This window comes from Echiichthys vipera, assembly GCF_963691815.1.
Source record: "Echiichthys vipera genome assembly, chromosome: 9".
Taxonomy (NCBI): domain Eukaryota; kingdom Metazoa; phylum Chordata; class Actinopteri; order Perciformes; family Trachinidae; genus Echiichthys; species Echiichthys vipera.
Genome location: NC_139834.1, coordinates 23203729 through 23230884, shown reverse-complemented (window position 1 = coordinate 23230884; position 27156 = coordinate 23203729). Strand labels below are relative to the sequence as shown.

The 27156-nt window shown below is 39.7% G+C and overlaps 1 protein-coding gene across 1 annotated transcript in view; it reads left to right on the top strand.

Annotated features, from left to right (window-relative positions):
• celsr3 (cadherin, EGF LAG seven-pass G-type receptor 3) overlaps window positions 1-27156 on the top strand; it is a gene marked incomplete at both ends in the record, with an annotated part of 101648 nt that overhangs the window by 59762 nt on the left and 14730 nt on the right. Inside the window, 13 exons of the mRNA XM_083920826.1 lie at window positions 577-687; window positions 858-1026; window positions 9072-9213; window positions 11663-11783; window positions 13326-13509; window positions 14521-14622; window positions 14742-14836; window positions 15038-15247; window positions 20167-20365; window positions 23522-23713; window positions 23803-23989; window positions 24914-25081; window positions 26509-26635. Coding sequence (XP_083776952.1) covers window positions 577-687; window positions 858-1026; window positions 9072-9213; window positions 11663-11783; window positions 13326-13509; window positions 14521-14622; window positions 14742-14836; window positions 15038-15247; window positions 20167-20365; window positions 23522-23713; window positions 23803-23989; window positions 24914-25081; window positions 26509-26635 — 2007 coding nt within the window. The remainder of the gene's footprint in view (window positions 1-576; window positions 688-857; window positions 1027-9071; window positions 9214-11662; window positions 11784-13325; window positions 13510-14520; window positions 14623-14741; window positions 14837-15037; window positions 15248-20166; window positions 20366-23521; window positions 23714-23802; window positions 23990-24913; window positions 25082-26508; window positions 26636-27156) is intronic.

The window sequence follows — 27156 nt, the reverse complement described above, 5'->3', positions numbered from 1 at the left end:
GCAGTGCATCAAGTAATACAATTATTACAGTTAATGGTGCAAAAAATATTTTTAAATATGAAATTATTAAATACTGCGGCAGCCAATTAAACAGCAATTATCTTTGAACGTTTTGGCATGTGTGCAGCTATTATCAGCCAGATCTCACCCTCCATTTGAGCATCTTTCACTGCTACTGAAACAATGATAAATGGGGCTCATTGATTCTTTTTTAATGGTTGTCTGAGGCCAAGTTGCCTGTCAATATTGCTTCATAACACTGTCAGTGTTATCAGTTGAGTATCGACCTTCTCCACGGTGACTGAATGTTATTGTTTAGTTTTATTTTTTTAATAAAGTCAGTCATTCACTGAGCAGTGTCTCATTTTTTTATTCCTCATATTGACTACCCTGATATTCATATGTAATAAATTACAGAGTTCTTCTACGCTGTCAGATAATGGTATTTAAATGTGCTCCTTGTCTGTCTTTGTTCAAGCACTCAGTTTGCATACAGCTATTAATAATAATAATAATCTTCGCCCTTCCTGTCTCCATCTGCACCCTTCCTTCTGCCTCTCTTTCTCTTCCCATTAGGGAACAGTGATAGTGGGAAATGAGATTCATGGTTTGAAGGTGAAACATCTGCATGTAGGAGGAGTGCTGGGCTCTGGAGAGGTTCAAAATGGAATAAAAGGATGCATACAGGTGAGGATGGATGAATTAAATTTTTAATGTTTATTGATGGATGAGTGGGGGGAAGCTGGAGATGTTGGCACAAAAAACTTGAATGTGCTATGAAACAAGTTTGATTTCAATAAATGAATGAAGCTGGCACTTTCATTCTCCTTGTAACATAGACCTCTCTCTCCCTACAGGGCGTTCGTTTAGGTGTACGGCCGGACGCCCCTCCCCTGCCACGCCCGTCGAGAGCTGTCAAAGTAGAGATCGGCTGCACTGTTGGCAACCCCTGCGTCTCGTCTCCTTGCCCCAGTCACAGCCGCTGTTCTGACCAGTGGGAGCGGCACACCTGTGTCTGTGAACCCGGTGAGTGATCAGATTGATGATGCTGAATGAACATGCGATATTTTAGAGCCTCTCCAATGTTCAGCCACTTTGAGAGATTTACAGCAAAAAAAATTTGATTGTATTCTCATTTATGTAACTGCACGGTGTAATAATACAAGCAGCCAAGAAGGAGGGACAGAGCAACTGTGCAAGAGTAATTTAGCTGTCAGCTCTCATCTAACTGTACCATTAGTGATATGGTACTCTTTGGATAATGGTGTTGTAGCTATCTGAATGACTATGCACCTGTGTTGTAATATCAGTGTATTTAAAAAGGAGAGGAAGCATGAACAATGAAAGCAATGAAACAGCTGTGTTCGGTCTGTGAAAAGCAAACTTTCTCTACAGTTAATCAGTACACAAAAACGTGTTTCTGAATACGTTTCAGGGGAGAAATAGGCAATACAGAATCTTGATTCATATCAAATCAGCACTGCCTAGTTTGACAATTTGATCTGAATTATGTGAGCCCGGGAAGCTGCATTGGACGAACCTGCAGACTGGACTGTGACATTGTCAGTCATCGTCTTAAACCCACAGCACATGAGACAAATGGTTGTGATTGGTTATATCAAGCTGCTGGAAAACTGTGTGAATGGGAGAGGGGTCAGACCTATCTGCCAGAGCAAATGAAACATGAGCTTGACAGATTCCTCTGGATTTTCATCGAAGAAATTATACATTTCTGTTAACAAACGATAAATCTATTAGTCAATCAAAAAAAGAAAAGAAATCCATAACAATTCATATAATCAGTTTATGGTGTAGATAATAAATCTGAAGGTATAACATACTGCATTTAGCATATGATTTTTTGTTTCTGCTGTTGTCTTCTATTTTTGAAGATGATCGTCTGGTCAGCTTTTTTCACTAATTTTATTTAATTAAATGAGTCATATAGAAATAGGGGATTTATTCCTTACTTAATTTACCAAGTTTAAGACCAATTCTAAAGCTTGAACAATTGGCACATTTGCAAATCTCTTGTGTTTTGACTTTATGACGAAGCCAAGAACGATTTTCCACTTCAGTCATGCAAGTTAAATTGCATACATGCTAACCGCTGTGCCAGGGAATGGGCCCTAATGCTTTGCACACTCTGGACGTTGGAATTAAAAGAAAAGACGTGTGAGGGGAGACAGTCAAAGAAGCCAGCTGACTTAGAGAGACAGAAAAATGGAATCATTATAATATGGCCATATCTGCATAGGTGTCTGCCAATGCTCTAACTGGGTTAAACAGATATTTGGGAACACATAATGAGAAAGAGACTGCAACTTCCAAAATCTCCTTAGTCAGATGAATATAACGAGGCAGAATTAATGTGAAGGAGAGGTTTTAAAGATAAGGAGGGGAGAAGTAAAGAAGAGAGGAGGGAAAACATATATTCTGCAGAGAGAAGTGAGAGAAAAGGGGGAGAAAGAGAACTATAGAAAGATGCAAAAGAGGCTGAGGAGGAACAGAGAGACTGAATGATTCATGAAAAGAAAAAGGCGAGTGACAGAAATAGTGAAAAATAAACACCAAAAGTCTTGAGGCAAGAGGAAAAAAGAGAAGAAAGAGGGCATGAAATAGTCAAATCAAACAGCCTGAAAAAACTGGTGGCACGTTTGGGAATATATCCACGCACAGCTGGCGTTCATGCACACAGAGACCTAAAAATCATAGAAGTGAGAGACAATTAACATGACAGATGCATACACAACATATGAGTGAAAGTGGAGTAGAGGATGAAGAGTGATATTTATATTTATTTATTTATTTGAAGCTTTATTAGCAGCTACTGATGCAACAGCTGCAGTTCTGTTCTGCGGGTATTGATTAAACAAACTACTAGACCAACCAAGCAGAGATGATTAAAGGAAGTTATTTATATTTATGATTAAAAGAGAGAGGAGACAAGATTGAGAAGCACATTAAGAGAAAAAGAACTACATGTGAATTAGTAGTAGCCAGTCGACTTTTTCATACTAGCTTGTCATAATATATTGATACCCACTTTCTTAGTTCCCATCATCACCTTACTTCTTTGCATCCCAACATTAATTTTTTTTAGATACATCTGGGGGCTGGGCGGTTTACCAGTTTTGTCACCAGTATAAAGTTTTGCCACAACATGGAGTTTGCAATACACACACACATTTTGGGTTTGCAAGAGAGAGAGAGAGAGAGAGAGAGAGAGAACGAGACCTCAGCACTAAAAATGACTCTGTCACATCTCTGTGACCAAACAACCAAACAGAATGAGTCTGCTGCTGCAGGCTGGTACCTATACAACCCCAGTGTCTAGATGACAGAAGAATTAAAAGAAAGTTTTTCAAGAAAGAAAAGTTTGTAAATGAGAGCATGAGATTAAAGTTGAGCTGAGTGAAGGCTATAGTTAGTTAAAGTGAGAGAGCCTTAGGCCCGACAGCATGGGAGAGGAAGCAGAAAGGCGCTGCTCTCCCTGTAGCATCCTGCACCAGCCCGCAAGCTAATGCTAACACCTTGCCTTATTAACAGGGAACACACATATAGATGCCTTCACACACACACAGAGAATATGCACACACTTCATGTGCATGTACTTAGTTGCTGTAATCTCTCTCTCTCTCTCTCTCTCTCTCTCTCTCTCTCTCTCTCTCTCTCTCTCTCTCTCTCTCTCTCTCTCTCAGCCATTATCATATCTTTCATCAGCACAATGAGCATTAAAAATGGAGACTGTTAAACAATGAATGCTGCTTCGAGACAAATCAAATCAAAGTTTAATAAAAGAAGAGGGAGAAAAAAAGGAGAGAGAGAGTTGCATGCTGAATAATTCCCTTTCATATTTTTGTGTGTGTTGGCCTGATGCTGAAACCAGTCCAATGGATCTCTCATGCAGCTGCGTTTTAGCGCCTCTTATTCATGCCATACAAACTCGTAGAAAACACACAAACACACACACACACACACACACACACACACACACACACACATCTGTCCTCATGTTCCGCTCTAAGTGCGTATACAGTATGTAAGCCTGTGTGTGTGTGTATTTATGTGACAGTTGGTGCCAGTTGCTCCTGGCTAATTCACTGTGGTGAACATTTGAATTTAATCTGACAAATTACAGCCATGTTGATTTATGTCTGCATGAGTCCCCTAAGCTGTTTAAAAACCAGCCTGATCACATGTAAGAAACATATGTTCAGTGTTTGAGGGTAGGAACTCTCATAACTGCTTTTAATGTTGCAGTGGGGACCGTTTATCAGTGTTTTATGTTTTTGTCAAGACATTGAAGTAGTGATTTAAAACCGCAAATGCCTAATAAAGATTTCTTCAGATGGAGTTTGTCAGAAAAGTGCATTATATGAGGTTGTTGTTTTTGGGAGTGGTGTGCAGCTGCAGTCTCCTAAGCTCAGACCCTCTGGGAGAAAGAGAGAGATTTATGAGTTTCAAGCTGAATTTCCTGTGTTCCAACCTACCGTAGATGCTGGGTCCTCAAGGCGCTGAATCAGGGCAAAGTTGTTCTCTATGACGAATGACTCCTCACCTAGGAGTGTCATTTATTGATCAGGTTTGATATTAAAACTAAAAATGTACAGGTATTTGGCAGTGTTGTACGGCTATATTAATGGTACGTTGGAGATATAGAGTAGAGTTTAGACATATAGTTTTTTCTAACCTTTAGAAATCTGCTTCATGAAGAAAGTTTTACCTTGCATGATAAGGCTACTCAGTGTACACTGACTCAGATGAATTTTCGGTCATCGTCTGGAGTCTGTTCTGACTAATTTTTAACACATTATCGTCAAGATATAAATAAGACTTTTTTCATGTTTGAGATATAAAGTTTTGCAGTAAGACACACCCACACTGTCTGAAAGATATCTGAGTTTTAAACTCTAATATCAACCTGTTATTCCAGTAAACCAACCTAAATGTATAGTTTTGGTCTAAACCAAGTTCAACACCATAGTATACATTTCCAAACTGTGTGCCTAAGAACGACAGCATTAGTCGTCTACTCAAGTGCCCCATTCAACATGTTTACATTCAAGTGACAAAGCTCCTCAGTAGCAGTAGTGGTTAGAATTGGAACAAAGGGGGAAGTGAGGTGGTGGTATTATGGAGCGACATAGTCCATGTAGTGAGGTCGAGGAGGATTGATGATTCAATAAAACCTCTGACTTTTAAAACGGGAATCCGCTGTATGTTTCCTGTTTCCTACTCACAGTCAACATTTTTTTCAAAGCATGACCACGATCATTCCCTAACATTTACCACATATTTATGACTTTAACTAATGATTAACAAATTACTTATTTTAACCTAAACCACAATTTTTACTACATCCTATACTTAAATCCAATATTTGGATATTTCTGCAAGAATTACATTTTTCAGTGACAGGATGATGAGCATTTTAGTTGCGTAACCTGCTCTGAAAACCCCTTATTGTCAATACATCTCGGAAAGACCCATATCCCCCGAATTCCCTAAGTCTATAGTTGGTGGTTGTAAAGTTTACTGAGACTGTGATTATCCTAGCGGTCATGACAGGTCATGACAGGTCATTTAAACATGGTCTCACTGCAATGTTAAGGCTAACTGACATCATCACACATGAATACAATTGGGCTCTTTGAAACCTCAGGAGTCTCAGTTTTCCTGTGAGACATAATTCATGCTGGACTGTTTATGGACCCCAGTATGCATGCATTTTATTAAAAAAAAACATGTGACGTGGCGATACCCATAGAACCCATCCCAGTTTTTTCCCTCGCCAAAATTATGCCTAACTTTGGAGTTTTATTTAGTTCCCTTCCCAACAAGTGAGCATGTCATGGTTGGTCCAATCGTCTAGTTCCAGCTGATGCCAACATCTTCACCAGATTAACCCCAGCCCTGGACTCTTTTTATCTGAGCCTTTGCTCAAACCTACTGATCATCAGTTTAGATCCCAATATTAAGAAGAATACCAAAAATGGATTATAATTTGATGTGGCTCATCACTTAGAGTGACCACTTTCACATAACACAGAGCCATCGTTCAGTTTTCCCACCAACACATTTTTATTGGATATTTCTGACATCCACAATCTTTCCACTGTCAAAAAGACAGTTAGATAAACAGAGGCTGAATGGATGTTTCTGTGGACAGGTGACTCGTGTCTCTTTTCCTGATTGTGGTCTTGTGGAGAAGTCAAGCTGATTTTGTGCGCAATGAAGTGTCTTAAGCCAGACATGAAGCTTCAAGTCACACCGGATGTGTGTACAGCTCGAGAGGCATAACTTTTCAAAGAAGCTCTTTGACCCTGACTGTAAAAGACAAAAATGTACACAAACACACGCACATGATTAACAGCTCCTTGTTCTCCCAGGCTCTCTCTCTCCGTCTCTCTCTCTCTCTCTTTCTCTTTCTAATATTGTTGTGACAAGGTCAGTGTCATTATAAGCATCTGAAAACAGCCAAGGCTGTCGTCGCCTCTCTCTGTCAGTTGCCATGGTGAAGTGTAAAGATCTATAGGCCGGATAGAAAATGAGTATGCTTGTGTGCGTGTGTGTGTGTGTGTGTGTGTGTGCGTGTGTGTGTGTGTGTGATCCTATAATCATACCTGCGTGTTTGTTTGTATCTGAAAAGAACCTGTGAAATGAATAATTGGGAACTGAACAATCGCTGTCACTATCCTGAAAATCCTGAAATATTTTAAGCGACAGGGAGAGAGACAAAGAGTTACCAGCGTGTGTTTTTTAGTTTCACAAAGAACAAAATAAGCTAGAGAGCGAGAGAGAGAGAGATATTTAAAGAATAGGAGTCACTGAAAACCGTGTGCGTGTCTAAAGCTGCAGCCAAGGCCAAAGGCTTGACAAGCAGAGGGATTTCTGTATTTTCTATAGACGAACAAATGAAAGAGCTCACACGTTTGTCAGCTCCAGAGGAATGTAGACCCCAACAAGCTGCACACACACACACACACACACACACACACACACACACACACACACACACACACACAATCACACTCACACACGCACACTCCAGTCACACTTCAATCTATAGAGACGCCCTGCTATTGAATGCAGCTAAATTAAAAAGGTGACCTGAAGCAGAACTGGCTTGCTGAAGGAGGGGAGGTGATTGTATGTGAGGCAGAGGCTTTTGTTGATGAGAAAGCCAGAACGATCACTGATGTTCTGGGCAAAATTAAATGTCTTGTTGCCATTGTTTTCTGCTTTTCACTTGATGATTAGTCTTGAGTAGTAAAAAAATGTTTATTTATGTAGCACCTTTTAAGAGCAGCAGCACAAAGTGCTTCACAACAAAGGATGAAAAAAAACAGACAGGAAATGTAGACATACCTTTAAAGACACAAAACACTAAACAAGAGCAACTCTAAACAAATTGACAAACATTCAAAACAATAAGTAAGATTATTTATATCCTATTATTTCTTATTACTACAAACTAATTTGTCTAGGGATTTAAAGCTAGGGCTCTGATTACAGAACTTCACCTGGTGGAGAGATGGAAGACAAGAAAAAAAGCGTAATGGCTGCTTTCAAACACCAGAGAATGAAGGTTCGCTTATCAAGTAGCAGGCACATTGCTGGATTAACGATTAGCTTGTCTGTCTGATGCATCCCCACCGCAGCATCGGTCTCGACTCTATGAGCTGTGATGATGTCGTTTTACTTCAGTTTAGGTTGTTTTTGGATGGACCCTCAAAATAGTGCAGGTGTCCATTGGCGGGCACAGCGTGAAACTTCGGTGTGGTCTGAGCAACTTCCCTTTAAAAGCCAGTATCATTGGTTTTCATTATGTGGTAAAACCAAGTATTATTTTATATGTAAACATTAACTTATTTTCATTTAATGCACATAGTTTGAGCCTTTACAAACAATATAATTATATTGTTAGGAAGCAGCTCAGCTAATGGACAGGTGCATATATGTTTGGGCATTCACCGTGTCATTTTTTAATTATATCAACAAAAAATAATATAATACAAAAAGGAACAGAAGCATTCCTTTAGGCTTTTTTTTTTTAACAGTACATATATGCTTTTAGCTGCTGTTCCTTTCATTAATCTGTTCTTGATGATTGACTTAAACAGAAATAATGAGACTGGGGACAGCGCCTCTTCCCTAACCTGTAATGTGGTCAAAATCAGTGTAAGTCCTCCTTTTTGCATTTTATGTTTTATGTTTTACCACTTTTAACCCTTCGATCCTGAGATCAGCTGTATCGTAAGGAGTCAGTGGGACTAAATTATTGAATTACCAACATAAAAGTGGGTTCTTATGGTGCGGCTTAGTCACATAATATTTTAGTCAAATTATTAATACAGGTACATTAAAGACTAAATACTGCAATTATGTTCCTTTTAAATTAAATGCAGGTCTGGGTGAGAGGCCTTCTTTATTTGTGCTAAATACACTCAAAAGTGTGTCTGAAGCGCTCTGCTTTAGTCATTAGATGAAAGAGGGGTTTTATGTGCTGGCCGGTATTAGCATATAAGAGGCTGGTGTGTTTGTGTGGAGTGTCTGGGGATTGCATTGAAGTGTATGTCGGCTTCGTTCACTGTGCTGCACCGGCGCACACTGAAGTGTAGTGTGGGAATTTGTGTGTTGCACGTTGTTGTGTTGAAGTGGATTATTGAAGTGTGCTGTCTTTGCTTTTACAGATGCACATTTCTGTGCTGTTATGGTTGAGAGGTGTTTTATTTCCAGTGACTTGACTTTGGCTCCAGGAACATGCTTCTTGTTTCAGTTTTACAATATTGTACAATTTATGCCTGAAAGTGTATTGGCTATTATAATTAGGAAGTACCCCAAATATACTAGGACTACAGATATTTATTATTGTCATTATCAATTAATGTGTCAATTATTTTATTTTGTAAATTATCTGTTTCTGAAATACTATATATTGCCAGTAAATGTAATCCAATTAATAATGTAAGCAATTCATGTAACAGATACAGCAAATTAGTTCTGTATAAAAGTATTTTGAGGGATTTGAATTTGGATTAATCCTCTCTCTTTCTCTCCTCCCCCAGGTTACTACGGGAAAGGCTGCACTGACGCTTGCCATCTGAATCCATGTGAAAACGAGGCTCACTGCCACAGGAAGCCCAGCTCGTCCCATGGATACTCCTGTGACTGTGGAGACAACCACTATGGACAGTACTGCCAACACAGGTACTCACAGACACACACACACACACACACACACACACACACACACACAGTTGACTCAACATTTGAAGTCCAGTTTACCTGTGCGATCCCAACACGACCTGACATTCTTGGATGCTGCCTGTAGCCCAGCTAAGCTCTGTTCAAGTGTGTGTGTGCGTGTGTGCGTCTGCACGTGTGTGTGTGTGTGTGTGTCTTAGTAGCTTTAGTTCTGCCTTGTTGTCCCACATGTCCACTGTTGCATGTAATCCACAGTGGAATGAGTGGAGACTTAACGTAATGGCGCACACACACAACGCTTTTCTGTGTGTCACACAGTGAAGCGAGCGTGACCCTGACCTCACCCCAAGCTCCTTTCCTTCCTGCCCATGAAATCCACACAGCTTTAAATTTATCTCATGATCTTTTCTCTCTGTGTGTGAGTGTGCCTCATCTTTGATCTAGTTGGTGTGTTATTCACAAAGACACACATTGCCGGCTGCTGATGAAACAATGTCTAGTCTGTCTTTCAATTTCCCTTGATCTGCCTTTCTCTCTCTCCCTCCCTGCTGCTACTTTCTATCAACTCACTTTAATCACATTAAGTCGATCAACTGAAAGATACTAAAATTGATAATGTATTAAATCTTTGTAACTTTCTGGCATTTTGGACAGTAATAAGTTAAAATTTGGACATGAATAACTTCGCCTCCCTCCAAAGTCCCACCCTCTTCCCCCTGCCTGCACTCTAACGCTCTCTCCTCTCCCAATGCGTGCGGTGAGAAAGTGAGCAGCGCAAGTGAAACGGAGCAACGGATCACAGTCAGGAAGCTCAGCAAATAATTTTATTGGGACTGCATAAAATGATTGGTCAAACTTTTAGCAGAAATATATGTATATTTAAATTTTAGTGTGCTATACATTTATTATGAGCATTTTAAGATGCATTAAAAAGCCAGAAAGGTAAGAATTGCTTTAATAGTTCTTTTTAAAATAAAGCAACTCAAATTTCCGAGTTTGTTTGTTGAACTAATTTCTTCCAGCCTCTACTTCTATGCTCCTCCATACCTAGTTATGGGTAGCCCAAGCATTTGGCTCTCTGGATATGTTTTTTCTGCCAGTTGAGCACTTTAAGCAGCCAACAATACACAGAAGGGAGAGATTCTGTCGGCCGATGCAACAAAACATCTATGGATAAATACAGTTAATCCTAATATTCTAATACTATTGCTGATTTCTGTATTACCTTTTTCTAAACTCTCCGTAAAGAGCAATAAAGACCTGACTAATGAGCATCGGCACTGACTGTGAAAAGCGTTTATCTCCTCAGTGAACCATTAAACACTGAGAACAGACAGAGAGCACATTAAATGAGATGTGAGCATAGGGATAAAAAAAAAAAAAAAGAGAGAGATGAGGAAAATGTACAATAAACCAGCGTGATACATTCTGCGGTGTGTTTGCAGTTCAGCAGTTTAGGTTTAAAATGACTGAATACCGTAGCTAAAGGTGTTTTTTCCTAATTACTCCATATTTTGGATGGTTGTTGCTATCTATGACTCAGCATACATGCTAAACTGTTGCTGAAGTGCATTTTCTTTTAAATCACATCTTTCTAATATCTCAAACTCTCTCACTCTCTATCTCTCTAGTTTCTCACAACACCTTTCACCATTAATATTTCCTCTCAGTTTGATCCCTTTTTCCATCTCTCTTTTCTCACTGACTGTCTCTCTCTTTCATCCCTTTGTTTCAAATGGATTAGTTTGTCATTAGTTAGAAGTCAGAGGGAAAGATGGTTACTTTGAAGAACAAATAAAAGTTTGAAACATCCTGTTGCTCCGTTGCTCTCGTTTCCATACTGATTCTACCCACTCAGGGTCTGAGAAAGTATTAAAAGTTGATGAAGTAATCAAGCAACAACAAAGGCCTTTAAAAAGTATCATAAAGCCTTTAATACATTCTGTAGCTTCAGGTTTAGTCCTCCAAAAAGGGTGTACACTAAAGTTTGTGTGAATTTAATAATTGTGTGCACACATAGTGGTATTTTGTGTAGTTTATCATCATCTGAAAAAGACGACCTGTAAACCGCGCTCTTACCCACTGACTGACTGCTGCTTGATCAAAGTCCCTTGAGCATCACTTTAGATGTTAAGTTAGCTACCTTTGTTCTATCTTACAATCAATGCATAGTAAGATTGAACTCAAACTGATGATGAGGTTTTACAATGTTTGGAAAGGCTCTTAAATGAGGACTTAAAATGTATTACATTTAGGCAGGATTCCTGCAAACACCCTGCTACCTGTGTAACTGATTTCACCTGATTGTTATTGTGTGTGTGTGTGTGTGTGTGTGTGTGTGTGTGTGTGTGTGTGTGTGTGTGTGTGTGTGTGTGTGTGTGTGTGTGTGTGTGTGTGTGTGTGTGTGTGTGTGTGTGTGTGTGTGTGTGTGTGTGTGTGTGTGTGTGTCTAGGATTGATCACCAGTGTCCCAGGGGTTGGTGGGGATCTCCTACCTGTGGACCGTGTCACTGTGACACCAATAAAGGCTTCGACCCCGACTGCAACAAGACCAGCGGACACTGTCACTGCAAGGTAACACACACACACACACACATTGCAACGCTCAGGCATTTTTTAATTTAACAATTTATAAAAATATATCCTGTCATGGTTTTATTGTTGGCTAAGGTAGAAAGGTTGTTGTGTTAATGCTGAAGATGTGATAAAGACTGTTGGAGACAGTGCATCCATTATAGTGCAATACTTGCTTTTATTTCTTCAGCTGTAGATGCAGAATCAGAGGCTGATTTTTCCCTTTTTTTAGTTAAGGTGTATTAACTACAGAGTTATTCATCCCATTACAGAGCTGTTAGACAGCTGTACAAAGCTCTGGGATGGTTACAGACCTGCTGGTATAACATTTTTCTACACCATCACATTGAATACTAATACTGTTAGGATTAGAAGGACTTTAGTGGTGTAACTCTGTAGCTCGCTTTGGCTTTGGTTTAACCTAGACACAGTAATCATCTCAGTCTAATGGTCTGACAGGCTAAGCGAGACATAAAAACTGCCTTAACTGAGATACGATGATGATCCCTACATATTGATAATTCGGCCTAGTGTGAGTGTGTATAGTGATATGTTTGAGTGTAGCAAGCATGTTTAACCCTGTTTTATCCCATCCGTAATCTGATCTTTTGCCCCTAATCTTTAATCTCTTGATATTGCCCTTGAACAAAGTACTTAAGCACATGTTGTCCTTTGCCCTTTCGCCCCTTGTTCTTAATTTGCAGAAAAATGAAGCTTGTAATAAAAGCTTTTTCTGCTTTTCATGCTCAAAATATAAGAGTGTTTTCGTTTTCGCCTATGCTGGTGATAGACAGGCCAAATCAACCAATCAGATCAAGAAGGGTACTAACAATGAGCAATGAGCGTCATCTCATCTGCAGAAGCCACCGTTGTTTACACTGAACAGTCACTTCTCGTCGGGTCACATTTCTGGCTGCCTCAAAACCAACGATTCGAAATTCCAAATTTTCTCTGCTGCAGGTTACCGGACTGATCTTCAAGTAAAATACAATGGAGCTTGCGTGATCAGGATGGATTATCACGAGGCTAATATAATGACTCAGATATACAGGTTTTTTTTTGTGTTGGCGACCTCTAGTGGATGTAGTAGTTCTCGCGGTAACAAACAAGGAAGTAAGGTCACATAGTTATAATAGCCCCAAACTCCATCTTAGGAAGCAGATGGAAGTGTCAAACAGACACAGGACTTTCACACAGGAGACTTGAGTTTGTGTGGTCTGAAATCAAAAGTGTATGGGGTAATTTTCCTTAACTTTACCAACCACCATCTGTCATGTCACAACGTCTGAGATTTATTTAAAGCCAATTGGAGATCTATTTCTTAATCTTTCTGTTTACTCTGAGTCTTTTACACTGATTGTTGCTCTCGTACTCATGTCTGTTACAGCCATTTCCCCTTTTGTATCATTGTTTAAATTTGCCCTTATGCATGTGATGATGTCATTTCTGACACTATTCTTGGCACTGTGACATTTCATCGGACTGAATTTGATCAGTGTGCCTAATTGTGTCCTGTACGTGTGTGTGTGTGTGTGTGTTCAGGAGTTTCACTACCGTCCGCGGGGCTCTGACTCCTGTCTGCCATGTGACTGCTACCCGGTGGGTTCCTTCTCGCGATCATGTGACCCAGAGACAGGCCAGTGCCAGTGCAGACCCGGCGTGATTGGTCGCCAGTGCAACATATGTGACAGCCCCTTTGCTGAGGTCACAAATTCAGGCTGTGAAGGTGAGATTGTTTCAGACGTTCGCGGTTCAAAATCAATTCTGGTTTACCTAACGGGGGAGGGGGGATCCACATCATCCATCCATCAATTTGTCCATGTGCTTAGCATCACATGTGAGACACTGCAGATTGGAAAAAAAACTGGGAGAAATGAAACATCTCACTGCTGCATTGTGTTTGTATGACAAACACTAAGTTGCCTAGCGGGAGGTATTGAGATTGCGTGTCAAAACAACATCTTTGTTATTCACTGGGGGACAGAAACATTTGTGAAATGAGTTTTTCAACCAACTACTTTATTTTGATGGTGAAAACGTGTCACTATCTTGCAGCTCCTCTGTAGTTAATTTTAAAGGAGAACATCATAACTGAAAAAAAATGCATCTGCTTTTGAACAATAGTTAGCAAAGGTGGTTTTAATAATAAAGCATTGTCTGTGTTCTCCAACAATCGTCAAAATAATGTGTTACTTTGTGTCTTTAGTAGAAATGTCACTCGGCAAGAGGTACAGAAAACTTCAAAGACAGCACATAATTTTCAAGATGGATTTAAAACCAATATTCAGACTGTGATTCAAAGTGAATTATCCATGTCAAACAGACATGAATGAAAAAAAGGAGGCACTACTGAGCTCCCACCATATTAAATCATAACTGTTATCATAGGCTTTCCATTTCTTCTTTTATTCTGTCTTTCAAAGTGGTCGTGTTTGTCAAACCTTGTCCAAGCCTAAAATAACAGAAAGAAACAGTTGATTATACGCATCCTCTATTTAACATCTTCCGGATAATTGTATCTGTTTTCTCTTCTGTGCAGCTTTGACACTTTTCAGTGTCCCTCTTGTAATTACTTACATTCATTTGTAGCTGGTAGTTTAGTCTGACATTCATTTTCTTCTCTGCAAGTTAAAAGAAAACCAATTTCAAATCATTACTGAGTTTTTGTTATGTTTTTAATTGAAAAGTTCAGTGAACTGATAAGGAGGATTTTGAACAATGCTCTTTCTCTCTGCAGTCATTTACGATGGTTGTCCAAAGACCATCACTCAGGGCATCTGGTGGCCTCGGACCAAGTTCAACCTGCCAGCCGCAGTGCCCTGTCCCAAAGGCTCTGTCGGTCTGTACACACTCACACACTAGCATGAGTGCATTCAACACACACATATATATGGATGTGCTCACAGACAAGCAAATGTCCATGTGAAAAGACCTCCTTCCTGTCTCTTCTCTGTGCAGGTGCAGCCATCAGACACTGTGATGTAGAGAGAGGATGGCTGGAGCCAGACCTTTACAACTGCACCTCACCTCCATTTGTGGAGCTCAGTGCTGCTGTATGTAGTCTAATACAACCAATACCATTAAACACGTCTCGAAAGGTCGTAAGACGTTTAGCTTGAAAAGTGCTGAAATCTAAGATTTACCCGTCAACTTAAAAAAGTGGTTAACACTCCCTTTTTAAATATGTGTAAATATTATTATAAAACCTTAACATATATATATATATATATAAATATGTGTGTCTGTATGTTTAGCTTGATTCTCTGGAGCGCAATGAGACCGAACTGAACACCATCCTGGAGAAGAAACTTGCCCACCAGCTCCGTGACGTCACCGAGTCAACCACCCGACTCTACGGCAATGACTTGCAGATCGCCGAACGGCTGCTGTCCCGCCTCCTGACCTTTGAGACCCAACAGAGCGGTTTCGGACTCACCGCTACTCAGGACGCACATTTTAATGAGGTAAAAAGATGACATATGATTAAAGACACTTTTTCTAATATACAGCTCTGTTGAACAGTGGCTGGCATACGGCGGAACATATTGAGGCATGTTTGTCACTGAAAAGGGCTGTTTATTGGCTGTTATGATTCACCTTTGGGTAAAGAGTCGACAGCAGCATTCTTACTGCAACAGGAGACAGAGATTGGTGAGAAAAGGATGTTTACACTGTAAGAGACACTACTCAGGGTGTGAGAAGAGTAAAGAAATTGCCACATTTGTAGTTGTGTTGACGTTTTGATGATTAAAAATGCTCACATTGAAACCACAAATATTGGTGAGAGGTAAATTGAGATAATGTTCAAAATACAGCAGATATGCCAGTTGTGAAAAGTTGTTTGATAGACAGGCCAGACAGTGACGTTTGAAGCCAATAATCAGTCCTTGCTGTTGATTTTAATGTGTGACAATCTAGACAGGTTGTGAAATTACTCACTGCTACTGTAGAGAGAGGAGCCATCTAACCACAGTTTTTGAGTTTGATATTCTACCAATTCAAATGGATATTTTAATGATTAATCTGATATTTAAGTAATTTTATATTTATACCAGCAACCAAGCATCTGCACAGAATCTGCCAGAAGAAAAAACATATCTGCTGTTATTTAAAACAGTAGATATGATTGATATGCAGTTGTGTACCTTTATGGGGTACACAACTGGAGACAGCGAGATGTCTTTTCTCAAAAATGGGTGGTAATGTTGCTATGGCGATGCTGTGACAATACAGTACTATAGCTCATAAATAATGTCATCTCGCCATTTTAACTGACAGCCTTATTTTACTTGATACGAGGTCTTCAGCTGAGAATGCAGGAGCCGACACAAGATCATTTTAGTATGTTGGCGTTTTGACACAAAGATCTCCATATCAGTTTGATGGAAATATTTAGCTTGTACATCAAATTAAGCTGACATGAAATTACTTATATTCCACTTATACTCCACATACCAAAAGTAGTAAAACCCCATCTTACCTGTTAAACTTCTGTTTCCATTTACTGGCTGGTGTGTAATTGACAAATTGTACGTCACTATGGAAATAGTCATATAATATTGACATGCTGACGATAGCGTATATATTTTCCTTCATAAAGAGAATTGTTCTATCAAATCCTGGTAAAATGTTACAGTTGAACTTTTCTCCACACCTTGTTACACGTTGCTACAATACACAGCTGGTAGTAATGATTGTAATAGTAACAGTAGTATTTGGATCAGTATGGGATTTTCATGGTGTTGAATGGTAACCTCACATCCCTGACATTCAAATGCATTTATCTTTAGCTGATGAGTTAATTCTAGTGCGTTTATGCAGCCGGCAGGTGATTCATTCATATTCAACAGGGGCCATGGTGAGCAGTTAAAAGGTTTTTTTTTTGCTCTTCAGTTGACCCAGGGAAGCATTCAATCATCTATGATAATAACAGGGAGGAATTAGCCACCTGGGGACAACAGTAGCAGAAGTAGCCACACCCTGCAGTTCTAAAACCATCCATACTGTCATTGTTTTACAACTAAGAACGAGTTGCTATAGAAACTGAGTGGGTTTTAAACAAAGAGTGTCATCTCTGTCTTTTTGTAATTATATGAAAACATATTTGAAGATAGAACAGAGCTTGCAAAATGTGCCTGCATTAATCGCATCAGAGACCTTCACTTTGTTTCTCTCGTGGTTCTAGATGAGGAGTGAGAACTCCTTCTAGTTTATGGCACTGGGTCCAATCGTCACATTATCTCTTCTGTGCTGAAAATTCACTGAGTAAAAACGAGAAGAGTGTGTCTTTCGCTGGATTCCCAGATGCACACTGTGGATCCAGTTATGAAACTGTGAACAAAAGAGAAAGGATGCCATCCTGTGTTCGCGTTTCTTTACTCACTCTTCTTGAAAACAACATCTGTCATGGGCTGACTCCTTCAATAACATCGAAAGATGTTTTGTTTTATAGAAAAATCATTCATTGAACCAACCTTAAATGAACATGAACATTTTGTTGGAGCACTCAAAGGCAACACAGTTGGAGCCTCACACCTAATACAGTACACTGCTTTATGTGATCAATAAATAATCTTTCGCTAACAAGGACAGTTGCTATAGCAACACAGCAGTAACATTAATGACATCCCATAGTGAGTGGAATAAAAACCTTTTCCTGCCTGACATTTCACTTTACTACTTCACCTGACAGTAAATCAGAAATATGGCCATTAGGGTTTACCATTTGGTTTGCTGGTTAAAAGCCACATGAAGCAGCTGAATGTAGCCAAAATAATAGTGATTTTTATCGGCATTTTGCATTTTACAAAACAAAAAAACGCTTGTAACCTCAACCTCTGGCTGTAAAACAGTCATGCTGTCTACATATCATCACGAGTTAATGAGGCAGCTCTGGTGTACCCTGGCTCCACTGAAGTGGAGCTGCAGACCGCCCATTTTTTCTCACCAATAAAAAAAATATATAATATATCTAATAATACTTGACACCTCACTTTAAAAAGCAGCTATTAGTCCAGACAAACAGACAGAACACAGTTACTATAGTAACGCAGCCCTGTGGCTGCAGGAGAAACAAAGGGAGGCAGGGAGGGAAGTAGAGTTTTCACATCACGAAGGTGGTGATGAATGAAAGAAGAAATATTTTATGTTCAAGCTGAGATCAGAGACTATTGCGTGTCCAGGTAGGGCTCCTGTCTCATCAAGGACACAGAGACAATGTGTCAAATGTGTTTCAAAGTGAGGGAGAGAAATTCAGATATTTCATGTTCTATTAAATGCCATTTAAACATCTGATATTTATTATACCACTAATGGTCCTGACAGGTTTATAATGTAATTGTTTCTCATAGTGGGATCTCTTGAGCATAAATGAGAAGTGAGAAGAGTGTTATATTTATTTGGAAATCTCTGAATAATTGTGATATGACATCATGTTGCACATGTAACCTTCACTTAGCTTTTTAAAAATATTCAGTTTGTTGGACTGATCGAACTATCGTTATGTTCCAGACCCTCATCCATGCTGCTTCTCCTTCTCCACCTCCTCAGCCTGTAATCCTGTCATCTGCTGCCTTTTTAACCTCTTTTCATCTTTGCCCTTTTGTTAGCCTCCATTGTTTTTCCACCCCATTCACTCTTTTTTCTCTCCCTTTTCTTTCTTTTCACTGGATAAATACAGACTACATGAGCTCTTGCAGTGTACAGCCTTATTGGGTGAGGAGCTTCAGACCCACCAGTACATTTTTCATGAAACAATAGCGGCTATGTAATGTATTTGAGCAACTGATGTTCTCTAAAACAAAACCACATTATCAGAGGAAGCCATTAATGGGAACTGGAAGTATGGACTAAACATTCACAGCAGTGTGTTTGACCCCTTTAAGCTGTAACAAATTATACACAAACTCAAAATCTTTAAGCATCTGTCTGTGGTGATCATCCATTCTGTGCCATAATCTGACTTGTGCTCCCAAAAATCACTTTTCCTCACTCACATTTTCCATCTCATTACAACTGTCTGTGTTCGTCTTTCTCCATACCGTTCTCTCTGTTTCCTTTGTGTCTGAACCGAACTTCAGCTTCTTTCTATAGCTCCTCTCTTTGTCTCATTCTCTCTCTTTCTTCTCCTTGCCACTTTCTTACTTACCCTGTTTCTTGTTCTCGCTCACTCTACATTTCACTGCATTCTTCCTATACAGCAACACATTGTTTTCCCTGTTTGTCTGAAGTTTATTTTAGAGATTGAGATTGCAGAGCTTTATTAGGTCTGGTGCAGTCAGACTGCAAGGGATCATATTGAGCTCTCTCTCTCTCTCTCTCTCTCTCTCTCTCTCTCTCTCTCTCTCTCTCTCTCTCTCTCTCTCTCTCTCTCTCTCTCTCTCTCTCTCTCTCTCTCTCTCTCTCTTTCTATCTATCTATCTCTCTCTCTCTCTCTCTCTCTCTCTCTCTCTCTCTCTCTCTCTCTCTTTATCTATCTATCTGATATGACTCTTTGTTTGTTCAGATTATTTAGCAAAGCTGCGCAACTAGACTATAACCATTCCATTCAGAGTCACAAACTTTCACGAATAACATGGAAATGGAGGTACAGTGCATAGATGGCAACATTATGGTAACAGAACTGTAATTGAGTTCAAGACTTGCAGCAGCCTGACAAAAGGCTTACATCGAATTTCGTGTCTCCTCGACCAGAACCAGTTACAAACTCAAAAGTTTTGTCTTTCTCCTTTGTTTTACTCCTTCTATTGGGCTTGACTGTCTGCATCCTTAGCGTCTTTGTATTGTTTTATCTTGTATCTACATAGATAAAAGGGATTCCCTTTCTTCGTATCCTCTGTCTCTCTTCCCTTTTCCTTGTTTTTTTCTGTTGTCATTTTCAGCTATAACTGTCACATATAGATCTATACGTTATATACGTATAGATATTAAAAAAGATTGATAGTTTAACAAGGTGGTCTGATCTATCTGACATTTCTTCTCTGCTTATTTTATCTGCTGTGTTGATTTGCTGGCTTTGACATTTTACGTGGTTTAATTTCCTTCAGTCCGTGGCACAACAGGTAAATAAGGTCACCTACCTAATGTTAGAGAAAGGTATTGATTAGAATATTAAGCATCAAACATGCAATTTAGAGGAATACGATAAGAGTATATCCAGTTGTTCCTCGCCCATGTTTATCAGCACAGTTATGTTTATGCAAATTGTATGTACGGGTCACAGGGGTTCTATACGTGGAAGTTATTGTAAACAAACATTGTGATTGGTTCCATTGTTTTCTTTCTTCGTTTCACATACGCATGCACGTCAGAACATAGGCACCTGCAGAAAGGCAGATCACCGCTACCTTCTTCTAAGCATTTCCTGTTTTCTTTCTGCTTGCAGAACATTGTGCGCGGCTGCAGTGTGCTTTTGGGTCCTGGTACCTCTGGGCTTTGGCGGGCTCTCGCTCAGAGTCAGAACCACATCCCGGGAGGCGGTCCGGCTGAGCTGGCGGACCTGCTGGAGCAGTATTCCCAAAATCTGGCCCAGAACATGAAGCTGACCTACCTCAACCCTGTGGCACTGGTTGCTCCAAACATGGGTGAGTTCAAAGAACCTCAGACATAATACAGTAGCTAATCCCTTGTCAGACCCGATAAAAGACAGTAATAAATTTGTAATCTTCACAGACGGTTTGCAGCCGTTTTCTCATAATGCTGTTAATCACTTCTGTGAAATCAGCTAGAATGACTCATTGTAAAACGGGATATGAACAGCGCTAATGTAAATGACGATGGCACAGTCAGAGCGCTGGCAGCGGCACAGAAGGATGAATTTCACACTCCCACACACACAGCAGCTAATGCTTCCAGCATACACATAGAAATCCCAAAGAAGTGTAGTGCTGGCCAACATACAGGTACATCATTTAGAGATACAGATACCAAACACACACGATTACACATACATCAGTAACAGACACAGCCACAAGCACACACACGGACAAAACACACACTGATAGGCAGACGTTTATTTTTACTGAACAACTCGTAACATTAAAAACTCTACAAATACATTGTTTAAGCATTCGCTGTAAATAAAAAGTCAGTGAGATAACCCTTTCTGTCTCTCTCTCTCTCTCTCTCTCTCTCTCTCTCTCTCTCTCTCTCTCACACACACACACACGCACACACACACACACACACACACACATACACACACACTGAAGGTTTTGCTATGTGCCCTCTGTCATATAGTTTCTGGCATCCTGTCACTTGTACGTTTTGCTCTTTTCCACATTTTTCTGTCACTTTAGCAGTGTTGAAAATACTGTTAAATAATTTGTGCCACATGCGACAACAAGAAGTGTTGAAATAGCAACAGCAGCAGCTCTGGCAAGGATGAGGCCAGACAAAGAATTTCACACTCAGTTAATGCTCTTAGCTACACACACAGATTGAATTCCTATGAAATACCATGCACCCAAAACTCATGAAACTCATCATAGTTACCAACTAGTGAATCTTGCCTCCCCTGAGTATTCCAGTGTAGTCTGGTGACACAGTTTATCCCATACCTGAAGAAAAATAAAAAATATCCCCTGGCCAACAGGATTTGCCTTACTTCACTTTTAATGTCCTTTTGGAGTACATCCAAAATGCTGTTAGATAATCTTAAACTGACAACCTTTAGCATATCCCCAGACGGAGAGCATAGAATTAAAAGCAGCAGCAGGGAAAGCAGAAGGAATAAGAAATACAGCCAACGCTAAATTTCACACTCCTACACACACAAACGCAGACAGTTAATGATCTCAGTCAAATGGGATGGAATAAATAACATGTGAAAAGATATGGATAGATGTTAAAAACACCCATCTGTTGGCTTCCAATATATAGAGTTTCTATTTAGTTTTTTTATTCATTAAAATTGCAAATCTTACAATTGATTTTACCAATAAACCATCTGTAACTCCATCAAATTGTCATTACAGACTTAAATACAGCAAAAAGGGACTCTTTCTACACACAGACACACACACACACACAGACACACACACACACACACACTCACACACACACACACACTCTCACTCTCAGTATCGAGTGCTGTTCCACTTCTGTCTGTTTGCTTGGTCAAGTGTTCACTCATTACTGGACACTTCACATTGACTATGTACTTCCTGTTCGCCAGCTCATTTCCCATAATCCAACAGTTACTCGTGTGTGTGTGTGTGTGTGTGTGTGTGTGTGTGTGTTTGTCTGTGTATCCGTGTGGGTGCGTTTGTCTGTGTGTGTGTGTGGATTTAGTATTGGCTCTTCACACTCTCAAATCTGCAGAGAATAAATTGGCGTATTGATACTTCAGGTTCCACCCTTAAATTGTATGTAAAAAGGTTAATTAGTTGCATTTGAATGAAGAAAATGAACCTACACCAAATTTAACTAAATTTGGCAAATCAAGGTTTACATTGTTGCCCTGATTTCCAGCTTCTTTTGTAGCTTTGAAGTAGTTCAAAATGGTGGATATGGTTACGGTCTAATTGTTCATCAACCATTGATTTAGGAGGTTTTAAATGCGCTGTTGGAGTTGCATGTTTAGTAATGATGCATTATTAACACTTTACATTGGTACAACGACCACAAAGGGAGACATAAAAATCCTTTTCAACTTGCTGATCGTGTATTTAGAAAATACCCTTCACGTGAATATGCAATGTGAACGGGAACTGATTAACTGTAAGAGTATGCACTTTATTCAAGAAATCTTTTTGGCATCTTCAGCAGGCATTAAGGATGTACTCTGTAAGATTTTCATCTATTTAACTGTCTATTTAATTGTCTTTTCATATGACCCACTAATGAAAGCACTTGACTTGCCGAGTATTTCAATCTGTGTGTCTGTAGCAACATTTCCTCTCCATGTTAGTGAAGCTGCTGACAGCAGTTGGTCTGTCAGCCGAACGCGTTACTAATGGTTATGCTGCGTTCGCTTGTAATGGGAAATTGGGAACTGTCAACTTCTGAGACAGGCTTATAATAAGGGCAAAAGTGTATTAGGAACATGTGTGTGTATGGATTGAAGAGTATATCTTACCACCAAAGAGGCAGCTAGAACATATCTCAGTTTATGGAGTACAACTCTTAAGTAGCCTAAACACCCTGATGAAGGTCCTGCACCAAATCATGTGCATCAGGGTGTTGACCCAGGGCAGAAATATGGCCACCTGAAAATGGGAAACGTTATACTGAGATTTGTAAATGGGTATCTACCACTGAACTGACTTGTAAAAACTGAGCACTTCATCATTACATCATAACAAAGAATAGCTTTCAACAGCTACAGGTCTCAAGATGCTTTAATGTTGTATATTGACCAAGATAATAAGTGTTTTAACTCTGTTCAAATGTGCTCTGTTGTACTATCCAGTACAATAATAGATAGTTATTACTTATTTTACAATATGGATCAATAACATAAACCCTCTATGAGAAAATATAATGAAAAGGAGTCTTAAAAAAGGGAGCAGCGCTCTCGATATACTCTTGACAACAGGAAGCAAATGTAGTGAGAAATACTCCTACTCCTGCTGCCTGTGTTCATTTTACTGTCATATCACCTAGTTACATTATGGTAATTATACCAAGGTCTATGATTAATTGGTCAATTACATTTTCCTATTTATGTATACCACACATTAGCAAACACCCAAATTGCGTGTCCATTGTGTTTATTGCTGCCTGTTTATTGGTTGCAGTCATGAACCTGGACCGTGTGGAGAACCAGACTCATGTGCGGCGGCGTTTCCCACGTTACCACACAACCCTGTTTCGCGGCCAGGCTTTGTGGGATCCCAACACCCATGTGATACTGCCCCCTGCAGCCCTGGTGCCTCAACGACAACAGCAACAACATAACTGGAAGGAGAAGGAGCGGACAGAGAAAGAGCGTAAGAATAGGCGTACACCTAGAATAACAGACGTATACGTATGTGGCTGAAACTAAGAGAATTTGCTCACACTGACTTCTCTATTTCAGCTTTGCCTCCTCAGTACGCTGCTCCCCCCCCTGTCAGCATCTCAGCCAATCAGACAGGAGAATACACTGCAGCCAGACGCACTGTTTCAATACCAGAGCCTCCCATCACCATCGTCATCATGCTGATCTATCGCAGTCTGGGCGGCGCCCTGCCTCCCAAGTACCACACAGATCGACGTGGAGTGAGGTGGGAATCTGTCAGAACGCAGAACAATAAAAATGTATTTCAGCAGCTCTCTGAACCCTCTAGGGGAGGAAACATGCTGGATATTGAAGTACAAGTGTGACCCATATGTCTTTTACTCAGTGGCAAACACACATACACAAACATCACAGAAAAACATTAGAAACACATTCTTCACAGAATATCTATATCTTGAATTGTAAACAGAGACTTGCCAGGATTTGATTGAATTTAGAATGCATCCAATACTAATGCCATTAATACTTTGTTTTATAAAATGTGAAAAATGCCATGGTGACATTTCCAAATTGTTCATTCTGTCCGACAGACCCCTAAAGATATTCAATATACAATTATTAAGAATAAAACGTACAACAGACAACAGAAGCTGGAATTAGAAATGTTTGGCATTTTGTGGTTGAGTCCCTTGAATGATTAATGGATCTTTTTCACAGCAGACATTTTGATTCCTAGCAGGAAAAGCACAGGGGAAATTAATACCAGGGCATCCCCTTTATGGAATGCATGTATCATTAATGCTAAAATGTCAGCTGTAAAAAAGGTCTATTGATGACCAAAATCGTTCTCACTTAATGTTCGATCGGTTGAATAATAGGTTAATAAACTATTTACTTCAGCATTATTTCCGATATCACCTTCTAGACATCCGTTCTTTTCTTCTTTCTTTCTCTCATGTTATATCTTTTCTCTTCCTCCCCTCACCTCTGGGCTTAATTACGAATCAACAAACTGTCCAGTTTTCACGAGTCGTCAATAAACAGTAATTAAAGTCTTGTCTAGTATACCTAACTCATTCCTCTCTGCTCACTCTGTCTTTGCCGTTTTCCTCCGCCCTAACCAGGACATCAAACTCTACTTGCTGTCTGATCTAGTAGATGTATGGTAACTCTTCACTCTCTCCCTCAGGCTTCCCAGACACCCGGTAATGAACTCCCCAGTGGTCAGTATCTCTGTCTACAACAACCAGACGTTTGTGGGCGGACACTTGGACCAGCCCATCTTGCTTGAGTTCAAGCTGCTGGAGACAGCCAATCGCAGCAAGCCACTGTGTGTTCAGTGGAACCACAGCAATCAGTGAGTACAGATTTCACTTGTTCATAGTCCTACACATACACACACACACACACACACACACACACACACACACACACACACACACACACACACACACACACACACACACACACACACACACACACACACACACACACACACACACACACACACACACACACACACACAATACTTTGGTGCAGTGTTCTGACATTCACAGGGAGCTGAAAGTAAAAATACTCACTATTCAAGTTTATTGTGTTGGGCAATATGAATGGCTTTTTATTAGTTATTAAGTATGTCATGATACTACAGTAATTTATCCTCAACATAATGTTATGTTTTTGTTTTAAAGTATGACATATTAGGGCTCGGCACCAAAATCTTCTATCCTGATATATAGGTAATTTCATATATTGATTATGATATACAAAATACATATAAAATATATAGAGAAAAAATGAATAAATATTTCCAGCTATAAACTGACTATGTACACATGTATTCACACAAATGCAGAATAATCCGACAACAGTTTGATTTAACTCCACTGGAATATTCCCTATACGCGGAATTCTTGGGTTTAGGCACGTACTGTTGGACGGGAATAATAAAGCAATAAAATCCTTCACACTGCCGTTGGAAAACACAACTCACAAATCATTTGGGTTCCAAGTGGACCTTTACACATTATTCTCCACCACCCTTCTGGGGACCTGCATCAGGCTGAGGGCTGTAATGTAACAACCACAAACAACAATCACAATCCTCGAATGATATTCCTCTGAAAATATTTCACATCAGACTTTGAGAGATTTGAGTCAGTTTGTGCTTCTTATTATCAATTTAGACAATATAAGTGTCTATCACAATATCTTGATATTGGATTTATAATGGTACGATTCCATTGAACGACAATAAATTATCATATTGAATTTTCACGCAGCCTTTAGACTTTCTGGCACTCAACTAATTATAACCAATAATGCCAGCATGCACAATATCAGGGCCCTGGGACTGGCTCACCTTCATGGCACGCAGTCATTGTTAACTCTATTAATTTCACCTTTGTTTTTTGTTATAACTATCAAAATGTCTGCTGTTAAAAATGTTTACAATATTTATGAAGTAGTGCTATGAAGTGGACACTGAACATGAGGTGAAATGATGATTAAGTGACACCTGAGTTTTAAAAAAGTGTCCATTTTTAAATGAACAGAGGGGGTATCATCGTTCATGTGAACCTCTGTGTGTTCACATTTTACTCAGTGCCACATACACACAGTAACACAAGTGTATGCTCACTGACAAGAGAGATCATGAACATCTAGACTCACACACAATTGGGATACAGTTGGTCTTTTGAAATGTGACCTTTTATTCTCTCTCTCCCTCTCCCTCTCTCTCTCTCTCTCTCTCTCTCTCTCTCTCTCTCTCTCTCTCTGCAGGTATGAGATAGGAGGTTGTTGGACAGTCAGGGACTGTATGGTGGTGTACAGGAACACCTCTCATGTCCGCTGCCAGTGCCAGAGACTGGGCACCTTTGGCGTGCTGATGGACAGTTCACATAGAGAGGTCAGTGGAGAACCACTCACGGCATGAGGGGGCTAAATTGTACATTTCCATCAGTGATCCTGCTTTTTGCCAGTGTTTTTTTTTTCATTTAAACATCTCAGCTGGTAATTGCTGGATTTAGCCGGCGTAAAAGTTGAAATCCCTGAGAATTAAATCGTGCTTGACATGCTGAAGGCTAAAGGAGGCCTTGTTATAGCTGTAGAAGATTTTCACAATTTAATGTAAACCCCTTGCCCATTGCACTGCAGCATACTGAGTGATGATATATCAGATCTTGACACTTGAGATGGGAAACTTGTGAATCAGAAACCTCATGACATTTGATGAATTTTGTACATTTCTACATTATGTACCGTTTACATTGAATTAAATGTCATCATCAATAAGATGTTTATTCATCATCATAAGTGCAGAGCAATGAGAATCCCATGTCCATTCATTTGCTGTAGATGGGCCTAATGTGCCTAAATATAATTCAGGAGGTGTTTGTTATGTTAATTGGCAGCTGATGCTTTCTGTGC